General features: G+C 41.9%; 1 protein-coding gene across 3 annotated transcripts in view; it reads left to right on the top strand.

The window, feature by feature from the left end:
- LOC102413807 (ATP-binding cassette sub-family C member 4) overlaps positions 1–14,858 on the top strand; it is a 500,000-nt gene that overhangs the window by 411,963 nt on the left and 73,179 nt on the right. For all 3 annotated transcript variants that reach the window (XM_045162446.1, XM_025263123.3, XM_045162447.1), the window contains 5 exons: positions 1,997–2,093; positions 8,871–9,083; positions 10,439–10,579; positions 11,341–11,378; positions 11,764–11,858. In XM_045162446.1, the coding sequence (XP_045018381.1) occupies positions 1,997–2,093; positions 8,871–9,083; positions 10,439–10,579; positions 11,341–11,378; positions 11,764–11,858 (584 nt within the window). The remainder of the gene's footprint in view (positions 1–1,996; positions 2,094–8,870; positions 9,084–10,438; positions 10,580–11,340; positions 11,379–11,763; positions 11,859–14,858) is intronic.

Here is a 14,858-nt window from a genome sequence, read left to right as displayed (position 1 = left end):
GAAAGAGGAGAGAGAAAAAAAAAAGGCTTAAAACTCAACATTAGAAAACCTAAGATCATGACATCTGGTCCCATCACTTCATGGTAAATAGATAGCAAAACAGTGGAAACAGTGACAGACTTCATTTTCTTGGGCTCCAAAATCACTGTGGATGATGACTGAAGCTATGCAAATAAAAAACATTTTCTACTTGGAAGAAAAGCTATGATGAACCTAGACAGCATATTAAAAACCAGTGATATCACTTTGCCAATAACGGTTTGTATCGACAAAGCTATGGTTTTTCCGGTAGTCATGTATGGATGTGAAATTTAGACCATAAAGAAAGTTGAGTGCCAAAGAATTGATGCTTTTGAACTGTGGTGTTGGAGAAGACTCTTGAGAGTCAAATCAGTCAATCCTAAGGGAAATCAGTCCTGAATATTCATTGGAAGGACTGATGCCCCAATTCTTTGACAACCTGATATGAAGAGATGACTCATTAGAAAAGATCCTGATGCTGGGAAAGATTGAAGGGAAGAGGAGAACAGGATGACAGAGGACGAGATGGTTGGATGGCATCACCAACTCAGTGGACATGCGTTTGAGCAAGCTCCGGGAGATGGTGAAGGTCAGGGAAGCCTGGCATGCTTCAGTCCAAAGGGGCACAAAGAGTCAGTCACAACTGAACACCTGAACAGCAGCAACAACAAAACACTCAACACATTTTTGCCAACGAGAGATATGTTTGTTTATTCTTGTAGCATAAAAATCTATGCTTTAGGATTTGATGAACTCTTGGAAAGCATTGTCTGCCTCCTACCAGTTGTGGATGCACTTTCCCTGCAAAAAGTTGTCAAGATGCTTGGAGAAGTGGTAGTCAGTTGGTGAGGGGTCATCTGCATATGGCAGATGAAGCAAAACTTCATAGACCAATTTGTTCAACTTTGAAGTGTTGGTAATGTGATGCAAAGTTGAGCGTTGTCATGGAGAAGAACTGGGCCCTTTCTGTTGATCAGTACTGCAGACATTATTGTTTTCAGTGCATCTCATCGATTTACTGAGTGTATTTATCAGATGTAATGGTTTCACTGGGATTCAGAAAATTGTAGTATATCAGACAGGCAGCAGACCACCAGTGATCACAATTTTTCTGATTCAAGTTTGGCTTTGGGAAGTGCTTTGGAGCTCCTAGTTCAACCACTGAGCTGGTCATCACCAGTTGTATACAATCCACATTTTGTTGCACATCCCAGTTTGATTGAGAAATGGTTCATTACTATTGTATAGAATAAGAAAAGGTGACACTTCAGAACAATATTTTTGATCAGCTCATGAGGTACCCACTTCTTGAGCTTTTTCACCTTTCCCAGTTTGCTTCAAATGCCAAACAACTGTGGTATGATCGATGTTGAGTTCTTCCCTAACTTCTTGTGTAGTTGTAAGAGGGTTAGCTTTGATGATTGCTCTCAATTGGTGGTTGTCAACTTCTGTGGCCAGCCTCTATGCTCCTAAACTTCAAGGCTCTCATCTCCTTTGCAAAACTTCTTGACCACTACTGTGCTGTACATTCTTTAGCAGTTCCTAGGTCTAATGGGTTGTTGATATTGTGAGTTGTCTCCACTGCTTTGCAACCCATTTTGAACTCAAATAAGAAACTCATTTGGATTTGCTTTTTGTCTAACATCATTTCCATAGTTTAATGAAGTATAAAATAAATAGCAAGTAATAAGTCATTATCAAAGAAACATAAAGTGAGAAATAAGCATTAAAATGATGTTTAACATAACTATATTTATTTAGAATGTATTCTGATATCAAATGACAAATTTCAACAATGCAAAAACTGAAGTTAGTTTTGCATCAACTTAAATATTGTGTTTAATTTGTTTTATTTGGTATTTACAGATTTTTGAGGGCTGTCTTGTCTTTGTCTCATGTTTTCAAATTATGAATTTTCAGTTGTGATCACCCCGATTAATGTGTTTTTTTCATACTGTACCTTTTACATTTGTAGGTGTATTTGTCAAATCTTGAGTGAGAAGATCACAATTCTAGTGACGCATCACTTGCAATACCTAGAAGATGCAACTCAGATTCTGATACTGAAAGATGTAAGTAATTTCTAGAAGTCTGTGGAGCTTGCTCACACTCAGATGTATTGAAGGCCAGATCCTCCAAGCAGATCACTCTCCTTGGATATGTGATAAACACCCTCTTCTCCCTCAGTTATATCCCCTTCTTCTGAGAACTGGTGATATTCATATCTTTGAGGATGAATAAAAATACCTGTAGAAATGTCACTCTAAGCCACATAAAGCCTAAAGTATATTAAAGTGCTACTGTAGAATCACTGAATTATCACTTCTAGTGAAACTTTTTTTAAAGATAATGATGCTATTTTATTTAGAACATTTATTTCCTCTTCCACAAATTTGGCTCAGAAGGTAAAGTGTCTGTCTACCATGCAGGAGACCCAGGTTTGATCCTTGGGTTGGGAACATCCCCTGGAGAAGGAAATGGCAATCCACTCCAGTACTACTGCCTGGAAAATCCCATGGACAGAGGAGCCTGGTAAGCTACAGTCCAAGGGGTTGCAAAGAGTCGGACACGACTGAGTGACTTCACTTTCACTTTCCACAAATTAAGTCAAAGTATATTAGTATTTGGAAATTAGAAATACTAATACCTGTTTGTACACATGTGATGTCATGTGCAGTTTGCCTGAAGAGCATCTTCCATTAGCACTAGAAGCGAGGTTGTGAGCCGAACACCCGGGTCAGAGATGCCCACTCTGCTGGTGTTGCCAGTTGCTGGTCTCCCTGCCTAGGTCTCTATGTGCCTGAAACGTGTGGGAGCCTGTGCAGCAAGAGAACAAGGCCCTGCTTTTATGGGGCTCCTGTTCTTAAGGAGAAGATGTGACATCCTGGCTGCCTCCCTAAGGATCTGGTGCCTCATGGGCTCTGAGTGACATGAAGGTGGGAGCCATGGAGTCACCTGGGGAAGCGGATCTGAGGCAGGGGGTCCTAAGGAAGGAGCTGACCTGGCAGTTTGGAGGAATGGCAGGAAGACCAGCGTGTCTGAGGAGAGTGAGCAGGGGGACGGGAGGGAGCTGGTTTCCAAGCAGTGGGCAGCAGGCCTGGAAGTGGAATGAAAGCCATTGGATGGTCCACAGCAGAGGAGGGAGGTGGTCTGATGTGGGATTTAAAAGATTCTTTCCATGTTTGCTGGAGGAGCAACAGCAGAAGAAATTTGAAATCTTAGTAATGTTGGGAAGGCAGAAATACAGGCTCAGGCTAGGATGTCAGTTTCTAGAGCTACTGTAACAAAGCACCACAAACTGGGTGACTTAATACAATAGAAGTTTATCGTCTCCCTGTTCTAGAGGCAATGGGTCCCAAATCCAGGTGTGGCAGGACCGTGTTCCCCCTGAAGGCTCCAGGGGACAATCCTTCATTCCAGCCTCTGGCATTCTCTGGCCTTCCTTGTGTTCCTTGGCTTCCAGCGGCAGCACTGTGGTCTCTGTCTCTCTTGTCACATGGCCATTGTCCCCATGTCAGTCTGGGTCTCTTCTCTTCTCATAAGAATGTCAGTCACATTGGATTTAGGGTTGCTCTGCTCCAGTGTTACCTCATCTTAACTTCATCACATCTACACAGACTGTTTCCGTTAAATAATGTCATGTTCACCTGTTGGGGGCCGGCGTGAGGCACTCCGCCCATGGCAAAGGTCATGAGGAAGGAGGCTTGACATACGCAAAGGCGGGATTGAGCCTCAGGAGTCCCCCTGGAAATCCTCGAGCATCTACTCCCATAACCAGAGCCTGCCTACTTTGCTACCTTGTGCTCTTACCTACACCTCTGACTTTATGGGGGCTGTCCCCCACCACCTCTTTCGGAGAAGGAGTTAACTTAGAGCTCCAGTTAATAATAATTCCTGGGCGTGATAGGAGTGTTTCAACCTACAAACTCCTCTGAAGGTTCTCTAGCCTGCCTGACAGGCTCGTCTGGCCACATGTGATTGCTCACAGCCTCCCAACCATGAAAGGCATGAGATGCTTTAAACCCTCTAAAAACAGGTTCCTTAGAAAAGTTAGAAAACTGTTAGCATAAGTATAATGGGCTGATTAGAAATTGTATTGGTGAAGGGTTTTTCATTTGTTGAGCCAATGTTTCTTGCTAAGACTCTACATCCCCTGCCCTTACACACATTAATGAATATATAGAAGAAAGAAGTATTAACCTTTGATATAAATCACAATAGACCTTAGGCTAAGTAAATTCTTTCCTTAACTAAAACCCACTACACCCTCACCCTATAGGAATGTAACTTTATTTGGGTGGCGTCTGTTTTAAGAATAATCACCCCTGGAGAAATAAGTGTCCTGGTTGACTGACCGCTGTCACAAGGAGAGGGTCATAAATTGTCAGCAGGCCCCCTGGCCAGAAGATGATGTAACACCCCTAAGACCTCTGTATACATTTGTATGAAGCACCTGACTTTGATAAAAGTCAGGACTGCTGACCCCACGTGACTTTTGCATAACATCTCAGTGTATAAAAGTAGACCATGGAAAATAAAGAATTGGGATCAGTTCCTCGAAAGACTGGTCTCCCCATGTCGCTCTCTCTCTCACTCTGGCTGAGTCTCCATCTGGAGCGCGGAACCCACCAAGCTTACTAATTATGCCTGGGCTTCTAAGATCCGACCGGGGAGGCCTCAGTGTCTCCTCTCCTTCGGGAGAACGGAAGGACGCCTGCGGCCTATGTAAGTGGTGCAAGCTTCTTGTCTTGAAGTTTTATTGGTCTCTCGCGTAAACCAAGCTACTCAGCCTCTATTCTCCACTGAATTTTCCTATTGAGCTATCCTCATTCTATTACTCTTTACATCTCTAATTAATATCTAATTGAAGCTATTGTATCCTGATCCTCGCCGATGCCCTCCCCACTTCGAACTCCCTGGATCAGCTGGGGCTGGACCCTGGCATTCACCGGTGTCATATTTAGGGCTTGATCATATCTTTTTAGGGGGACACCATGCAATCCACTGCACCTGATGTAATTGAGGGTGGGCTGAAGATTAGAAGTTTTCAGACCTAGTGGTTGTTTGATGCTTCAGTCCTTGGCTTGTTTGCCTCTGTACCTCAGCACCTCCTTTGTTAACCCATGTCTGTTCCAATAGGCCTTAGTCAGATTTCTCACTTATGAGGTGAATTTCTGTTCCAAGTTAGATTATTAAAATACAGCACCTCTACTTCTCTAGAAGCAGTTCCATGTGTTGACTCTTTTCCACTCCTCCAGCAATAGGGGTTTCAGATTTCTCAAGCTTGAAAGCAGTTAATTCCATGTACAGAGGGAGTGATACTTGCTGCTGCTGCTAAGTCACTTCAGTCGTGTCCGACTCTGTGCGACCCCATAGACGGCAGCCCACCAGGCTCCCCCATCCCTGGGATTCTCTAGGCAAGAATACTAAAGTGGGTTGCCATTCCCTTCTCCAATGCATGAAAGTGAAAAGTCAAAGTGAAGTCGCTCAGTCATGTCCGACTCTTCGCGACGCCATGGACTGCAGCCCACCAGCCTCCTCCATCCACGGGATTTTCCAGGCAAGAGTACTGGAGTGGGGTGCCATTGCCTTCTCCAGAGGGAGTGATAGTAGTTTGTAAAACCCCAACATTATTTAGCCCATCCCTAGATGTTTTGGTATTCTCTGATTGCTTCTATTGATGACACCACCCCCACATTTAGTACAATTGGAATGATTTGTCCACTGGTGAGCACCCCTGGATGAGTCGGAGTCTATCCTTCCTGTTTGTCTAGTCCCTTTCTAACAGCAGAGAGTGGATGGCTACCTTGTAACCCCTTCAGAATTGTTAGTCCTTGGCTGCTGAGTGAAATTGCTATCTTTTTAACTAGTCATTTCCTCTTGCATCTTACAGATACAAAAAAGAAAGTGTTAATCTCATTTTAAAAAGGTGTATGAGTCAAAGAAATAGAGGAAAACAACAGAATGGGAAAGGCTAGAGATCTCGTCAAGAAAATCAGAGATACCAAAGGAACATTTCATGCAAAGATGGGCTCGATAAAGGACAGAAATGGTATGGACCTAACAGAAGCAGAAGATATTAAGAAGAGATGGCAAGAATACACAGAAGAACTGTACAAAAAGATCTTCACAACCCAGATAATCACGATGGTGTGATCACTGACTTAGAGCCAGACATCCTGGAATGTGAAGTCAAGTGGGCCTTAGAAAGCATCACTACGAACAAAGCTAGTGGAGGTGATAGAATTCCAGTTGAGCTATTCCAAATCCTAAAAGATGGTGCTGTGAAAGTGCTGCACTCAATATGCCAGCAAATTTGGAAAACTCAGCAGTGGCCACAGGACTGGAAAAGGTCAGTTTTCATTCCAATACCAAAGAAAGGCAATGCCAAAGAACGATCAAACTACTGCACAATTGCACTCATCTCACATGCTAGTAAAGTAATGCTTAAAATTCTCCAAGCCAGGCTTCAGCAATACGTGAACCATGAACTTCCAGATGTTCAAGCTGGTTTTAGAAAAGGCAGAGGAATCAGAGATCAAATTGCCAACATCTGCTGGATCATGGAAAAAGCAAGAGAGTTCCAGAAAAACATCTATTTCTGCTTTATTGACTATGCCAAAGCCTTTGACTGTGTGGATCACAATAAACTGTGGAAAACTGTGAAAGAGATGGGAATACCAGACCACCTGACCTGACTCTTGAGAAATCTGTATGCAGGTCAGGAAGCAACAGTTAGAACTGGACATGGAACAACAGACTGGTTCCAAATAGGAAAAGGAGTTCATCAAGGCTGTATGTTGTCACCCTGCTTATTTAACTTCTATGCAGAGTACATCATGAGAAACACTGGACTGGAAGAAACACAAGCTGGAATCAAGACTGCCAATGGCAGAAAGTGAAGAGGAACTAAAAAGCCTCTTGATGAAGGTGAAAGTAGAGAGTGAAAGTGGAGAGTGAGAAAGTTGGCATAAAGCTCAACATTCATAAAACGAAGATCATGGCATCCGGTCCCATCACTTCATGGGAAATAGATGGGGAAACAGTGGAAACAGTGTCAGACTTTATTTTTCTGGGCTCCAAAATCACTGCAGATGGTGACTGCAGCCATGAAATTAAAAGACACTTACTCCTTGGAAGGAAAGTTATGACCAACCTAGATAGCGTATTCAAAAGCAGAGATATTACTTTGCCAACAAAGGTTCGTCTAGTCAAGGCTATGGTTTTTCCTGTGGTCATGTATGGATGTGAGAGTTGGACTGTGAAGGAGGCTGAGCACCGAAGAATTGATGCTTTTGAACTGTGGTGTTGGAGAAGACTCTTGAGAGTCCCTTGGACTGCAAGGAGATCCAACCAGTCCATTCGGAAGGAGATCAGCCCTGGGATTTCTTTGGAAGGAATGATGCTAAAGCTGAAACTCCAGTACTTTGGCCACCTCATGCCAAGAGTTGACTCATTGGAAAAGACTCTGATGCTGGGAGGGATTGGGGGCAAGAGGAGAAGGGGATGACAGAGGATGAGATGGTGGGATGGCATCACTGACTCAATGGACATGAGTCTGAGTGAACTCTGGGAGTTGGTGATGGACAGGGAGGCCTGGCCTGCTGTGATTCATGGGGTCACAAAGAGTTGGACATGACTGAGTGACTGATCTGATCTGATGACTTTTTCCTCCCAAGTAGAACAAGACATAGTGCATCATGAATAACTAACTCTGCAGTATCAGATGTTGCCCAGAGGCTTCACTGGGTTTCTCCCAGGGCACCACCTCAGAGTGTGGATTGACAGGGCTACCAGTGAGGATGCTGGGCCACCTTCTTTCCACCTGACCTGCCTCAGCCAGACATGACCTCCTTTGGTTAGTTTTTCATCCTGGGATTTTGCCTAATATTTTGTTTGCCTCTAAGTGAATCAGCCGAGTTTTGATTCATGGAGTCAGAAATAGTGAAAACATTGCACATTATTTTCTATAACTTTGTAAGAGAGGGAAACTGCAATGATGTGCCACACATGTTCAAAGAACATTAGATTGGCCGTAGCTTTGCTAGTTGCCTGATTTAGGGAAGTTGGGTTGACTTCTTATGATTGGTTGTTCTTAATTTTTTTGGATCTGAGTGCAATGATTGTGGTTTAGGTTTTGGTTTACTGGCATGGGCTTCCAAGACATTAGAGCCACCAGTCTCATGGCCTCCTTGTTTATGAGCTATTTTATAAGGCAAAATATTTAATTTTCAGTTTGGAACTTCCTGAGTGTGTGGGATAGTTGTAAAGACCATGAAGACACAGCTCATGGGTTCTCTGTCCAGAGCTGGTTCCTATACATCCTATTCCAGGTGGACACATGATGTTATGACAGTGACAGTGGTCAATGAATGTTTGATGAATGACCCTTACCTATGGAGATGTGCTTGTGTCCACCTCTGGGTTAGATTTAAGTTTCTTTCCTGAAATATCCTTCCCAGTACTCTTTTTTAAAATTCTGCTTCTCACACAAGGCTTCTCTCAATTCCCATGTTGTCTATAGAGACTTTACTGATCCTCACACCAACCTCCATGCTTCTTACTTCTGTACGTGCCCAGGGTGACTATATTAATGGCCTACATTTTAACACACAAGCGCTCATTTCTTTCGTATTCCTCAATACCTAACACAGGTTTTGTCAGAAAACAGAATGCTCAGTTCTGTGTTGAGTTGAACCGAGCTAGAATTGTCAACCAGAATTCCATTCCTAAGGATCATTTTCTTAGGAAAATTGTAATTTAAACCCAGTTAACTTTTCTTGATTAGTATTTAGACCACGTTAATATTTTCAAATGCAAATGTATTCCTCTCAAATTCTTTATTTTAGGGCAGAATGGTGCAAAAGGGAATTTATGCTGAATTTCCAAAACCTGGGATAGATTTTGAAGATATCCTTTTGAAAAATGAGGATGAGGAGGCTGAACCATCTTCAGGTCCAGGAACTCCCACTCTGAGGAATTGGTCCTCCTCTGAGTGTTCAGTTCAGTCACTACAGTCTTCGAGCCCCTCATTGAAAGATGCAACTCCAGAAGACAAAGATGTGAGTTTCTCATCCTGCAACATGCCCTAGTCTGTCTCTTCTTGGTGGCCTCGTGGACCTTCAGTCTTCTTCTCTCATGACATCTTTGTTTGTCCCAAAGTAGATCCTAAGTTTCCAAGACCTTATTCCATGGACTAGGTAGAATTAAATTGCTCCCTGCTTGGGGTTCTCCCTTGAGTGTAGGATGGAGGATCTTATGAAGATCAGCAGCAGGTGTACTGCTATGATTTCCTGAGCTTATGTGGCTCATAATGATATGAAAACCCTTCAATTTACTGTAGTTATATCCTACTTATTCTGGTGGCTTCCAACTTCCCTTATACATCCAGAGGTTTAATGTGAAGACCCCCTTATAGTGAGTCCTTCTGTGAGCACACTGAATCAGCACTTTTCCTATATGTAGGAATGCTCTGGCCCTGCAGGTGACTGATAGTAGTATTTTGCTTCATCATCAGACGGTTTGTGATAGGCCAGAGGTAGCCTGCACAAAGGACCCATCACTCAGCAGACACTTTGGAGTTAGTTCCCATCTTCCTTTCTTATCCTTCAAGACCAAGAACCACATCTTACCCACCTTCAATTTTCAGTGGTCAGGACAGAGCAGAGGACATCCTAGGCTCCTATGACTCTATAATGCATCTTAAGTCCTCCAGACAGAAACACACTAGATCTTCCTTAAAAACATACACAGGTATTCCTCTATATACAAATCCTCACTATCTAGACCTAGGAGCCTGGATGATTCTGATAAGTGTTCAGATTAGTCTTCCTCACATCCCTACACTCAGGAATCACTCTCTGAATTTCAGGAACCAAATAAATTCTGATCATATGCTTGTCCCCTGAGATCCAAACTCACATTGCTCCAATTCTCTATGTGAACTCAGTTTACTGTATTAGGTTAATATTTTGGGGCCCAGGTACATTTTATGTATCCATTCTTGAGTGACATAAATAATCTAGAAGTATACATTAGCTCCATATAATTTTGTGTATTATTTTGGAACAAGCTTCTGCACTTATACTTGAATCAAGTATATTGTGCATGTGCTGAGAGTCATGATCAACTTTAAGCAAAGCCCTTCAACAATGAATAACTTTGTGTGAATGATGTTTCTTTGTTTCTAATAGATTCTTAGGAATAAGATGGCTGGATCCGAGGGTCAATGTACACATGGTTTCACTAGATATTCCCACATGCTGCTCTGTAGGAGGTGTGCCATCTTGCACTCCTGCAACTGTATGAGATGAATCCATTTTCCTATAGCTTTTCAATGGATGGCATTGTTTAACTTTTGAAACTTGGGGGTTCATTATTTAAAATTTTGTCTCTCATTGCCATTTTCCCCTCCCAGACTGAGAATATACAGGCTATACCATCACTGGAGAGCTGTTCGATAGGAATGGTTGGTTTTAAGATCTACAAAAATTGCTTCAGAGCTGGTGCTCACTGGTTGATCATCGTTTTCCTTATTCTAATAAATGTTGCAGCTCAGGTAAATAGCAACATTTATTTTGGTTTGTGCTTTCAGCTTGATACTTATGTGCTAATTCATAACATGTTTATTTTATTATTTTTAATATGTATATTAAGAGATATGTTTCCAAGACTGGGCTCGTGAGGTTGTGTGATCTTGCTTAGGTGCACCTGAAATCAGAAAAGCAGGCCTGCAGCCTGGAACCTTAGGCAGGACCTGACTCTGCTGTCTTGAGGCAGAATTTCTTCCTCCTCCAGGAATAGGAAGGATTGAGTTTTGCTCTTAAGGCCTTCATCTGACTGGATGAGGCCACCACAGTGTTTAGGGTGATCTCCTCTACTGAAGTTCTGATGATGGATGTGAACCACATCCACAACACACTTCACAACAACATCTAGATGGGTGTTTGGTTGAATCACTGGAGACTGACCTCACCAAGCTGACACTGAAAACTGATCATTGCTGTACCTGTTAAGCTTTTTCCCTTGGAAAAATCCCAACATTTGTACTGTTGCATTTTGCAGTCCACTTGGATTTGCATTATATACATTATATGTGGAGAGCAAAGTTTTCTAGGGAAAAGGGGGTATCTTTTAAAGGTTTTAAAATGTAGCATGCCCTCCCCTGACCTGTGGTCATCTGGGGTGTGGGGCTTGGCACAGACCTGAGCCAGAAGGACTGTCTCTGTGTTCTGGAGTCTTTCCATCCCCCAATCTAGTGAGGGGGGTGTGAGGGCTCAGTAATATCAGTGTGTGAGTGACTGTTGTTTTCTGCTCCAGGTTGCCTATGTCCTGCAAGATTGGTGGCTTGCAGACTGGTGAGTGATTCCTGGTCTGACCCAAAGTGCTGTGAAATCTACATGAAGCCTCACTTTCCCAGTTGGGATGGGGAGGTGGGGTTTGTTCAGTCTCCTCCTCCGACCCTCACGTTGTTTCCCTGAAGAAAAACTAAAGTTCCTGCTGGTGGCATATGACCCTCCCATGGTCTCTCCCTGTGTCTGACCCTCAGGAGCTTCCTCACGGACAATTTTGAGAACCAGAAGTCATGATTCAAATTGAATTTTTATAAGGTAGATGGACACAGGACATTATGAGCTGGGAATGATTTTTCAGCATGAAACACATCTCCCATATTGACAATTTTTTGTGTGTTTGTCTAAATTCTATCTATAACATACTATTTTTTTCTTTCCCATTCCATAGGGCGAATGAAAAGAGTACCCTATATGCCATGGTCTTTGGACAAGGAAACATGATTGTGATGCCTGATCCTGACTGGTACTTAGGAACTTATTCAGGTAAAGTTGAGTAATCTGCTCTATCTGAAGTGCTTACAATGAGCCTGTGTGAGCAACTAGGGCTTCCAGGAGTAATTCAGTAAGATCTTAGTGGGTTAAAAGCCTGAGTTGCAGTTTCTCCATGAATTAATAAGAATAATTATTATCATATTCACTTTATTGCAGTAGTCTGGAACCAAACTTGCAGTATTTGCAAACTTGCAAAGAAAGGGGTTTCCCAAGATAGAATCTGCTCCTGGTGAAGACACTGTAAAGACTGTTGAAATGACAGCAAAGAATCTAGAATAAACATAGAAATGGTTGATTGATAAGGCAAATCCTGGTTTGAGAGAATTGACTCCAATTTTGAAAGATGTTCAACTGTGGGTAAAATGCTATCAAACAGCATTGCATACTACAGAGAAATTGTCCATGGAAGGAAGAGTCAATAGATGTGGCAAATTTCATTGCTGTCTTATTTTAAGAAATTTCCATAGCCATCCCCTTCTCAGAAACTACCACCCCAATCAGTCAGTAGCCATCAACATTGGGGCAAGATCCTCCACCAGCAATAAGACCTAACTTGCTGAAGGCTCAGATGATGGTTAGTGTTTTTTAGCAATAAAGTATTTTTAAAAATTAAAAAAAAAAGAATAATTAATTTTTAGATCTACTAGAAGAAAGAGGTTGAATGAAGTCTCTTAATTTGTTCAGTACTGGATTTTAGAAGTTACACCAGGATTGCATATTGAGAAAATCAGCCACTGGAAATATGTAGCTATTGTGTATTCTAGTAGGTGCTTTAGCTAAGTCTTATCCCTTCATAGCTCAGTTGGTAAAGAGACTGCCTGCAATGCAGGAGACCCAAGTTTGATTCCTGGGTCGGAAAGATCCCCTGGAGCAGGAAATGGCAACCCACTCCAGTATCCTTGCTGGAGAATCCCATGGACAGAGGAGCATGGCAGGCTGCAGTCTGTGGGGTTGCAAGAGTTGGGCACAACTGAGCAACTAGGCTATATGGATGCGAAAGGGAATTAGAAATGGATCCTCACTTTGTGGTTTAGATTGTTTCAATTCTGTCTAAATAAACCTTGGCTTTTATTGAACTTGGGCGAAATCCTCTGGCAGCATGGGCCCCCAGATAAGAGCATTATTTCTTCACAGGTATGCAAAGCTCCCCTTCACCATACTGCTCATCTCTTGAGCTTCACAAATTGCTTAAGAGGGAAACTAAGTAGGGGAAATCCAGTGTCGGGGAATTAAGAATCCTTCTCTTTCTTACTTAGAGATCACAATTTTATTGTGTCTGCAACTGTGATTAACTTAGATGCTTTCCAGACTTATATTAACACTGCTTTCTACTTTCAAAAGCGTGCTTAGTATATATATATATATATATATATATATATATATATAGTTGGAGAAGGCAATGGCACCCCACTCCAGTACTCTTGCCTGGAAAATCCCATGGATGGAGGAGCCTGGTAGGCTGCAGTCCATGGGGTCGCTAGGAGTGGGACACGACTGAGCGACTTCCCTTTCACTTTCCACTTTCATGCATTGGAGAAGGAAATGGCAACCCACTCCAGTGTTTCTTGCCTGGAGAATCCCAGGGACAGGGGAGCCTGGTGGGCTGCCGTCTTTGAGGTCACACAGAGTCGGACACGAATGACATGACTTAGCAGCAGTAGCAGCAGTATATATATAGTACACACTTTTTAAAGGCAGTCTCATCTAAAATATTAATATTCCCGTGGGAAACCTTCATACAAGCTTTCTACAGAGTGTGATATCTTTATAAGAACCCACTCATTGAAAGTTGGTGTTTATTACATTGATCTCTTGCTAAGAAACATAAATCCATTCGTTGTTTATCTTCTGAGTTGGTGGACTATGGGGACTTGGAAAAGTTAGGAAGGGATTCTATTATGCATTCATATAGGATGGTGGAATAAGACAAATACCCATAGATGGAATCCAGGAATTTGAGCAACTTTCAGAGCTGAAGTCATATGTCAGCTGAAGGAGAAAAAAAAAAGTACTGGATGGAATACTTCTTACAGAAGTCATGTCCACTCTAGCATTGTGAATTCAAGAGATTTAAGAAGGGCTATTAAAAAAAAAAAAAAAAAACTTATATACTTTTAATTTTGGCTCCACTGAGTCCTCATTGCTTTGTGCAGGCTCTCTCTAGTAGCACGAGCAGGGGCTACTCTTAGTTTCAGTTTTGGGCTTCCAATTGCAGTGGCTTCTTTTATTGCAGAGCACAGGCTCTAGGCTCATAGGCTTCAGTAGTTGCAGCACACAGGCCCAGGAATTGTGACTCACAGGCCCAAGAGCATGTGGGCTCAGTAATTGTGGCACAAGAGTTGTTACTCTGGCATGTGTAATCTTCCCAGTGCAGGGAGTAAACCTATATCCCTTGCATTAGCAGGTGAATTTTTATCCACTGCACTACCAGGGAAGTTCTAGAAGGGCTATTTTAATTTTTATATGCTGAGGGGGATGTATGTATACCTGTGGCTGACTCATGTTGATGTATGGCAAAAGCCATCACAATGTTGTAATTATCCTCCAATTAAAATTAGTTAAATACATAAAACCACAAATTAAAAAAAATTATATGCATAGGGGGCACTCATTTATGTCACTAAATAAAATATGTTTAAAAGATTATGTTCATTTCCAAATGCTTCATGTTTCTATTAAACACTTAGAGATTAGTTGCTTGTTTAGGTTAATTATGTCATGTTAAAATATAATTTGTATTTTCTTGCAATTATTTGTGAGATTTTCTGCTTGCAACTTAATGCAATATTTTCACAGTCTTTACAGCTATTTAGGCATGGAGATAGCTACTTTACACAAATCCAAGGAAATGGTAAATCATTTCTCCTATTCCCTGTTAATTCAAGCTGATACTAAAGCATTCCTCAATTTTAGATTGTGGGACATGTAATTTGTAAGATTTGAAATAGAAGCAATGGAAGATCAACTACTTTTATTGATATAATTTTCTTT

The sequence above is a fragment of the Bubalus bubalis genome, chromosome 13 (genome assembly GCF_019923935.1).
Source record: "Bubalus bubalis isolate 160015118507 breed Murrah chromosome 13, NDDB_SH_1, whole genome shotgun sequence".
In the NCBI taxonomy this organism is placed as follows: Eukaryota; Metazoa; Chordata; class Mammalia; order Artiodactyla; family Bovidae; genus Bubalus; species Bubalus bubalis.
Note: the sequence above shows the minus strand (reverse complement) of the source record. Positions and strands in the feature narration are given on the sequence as shown.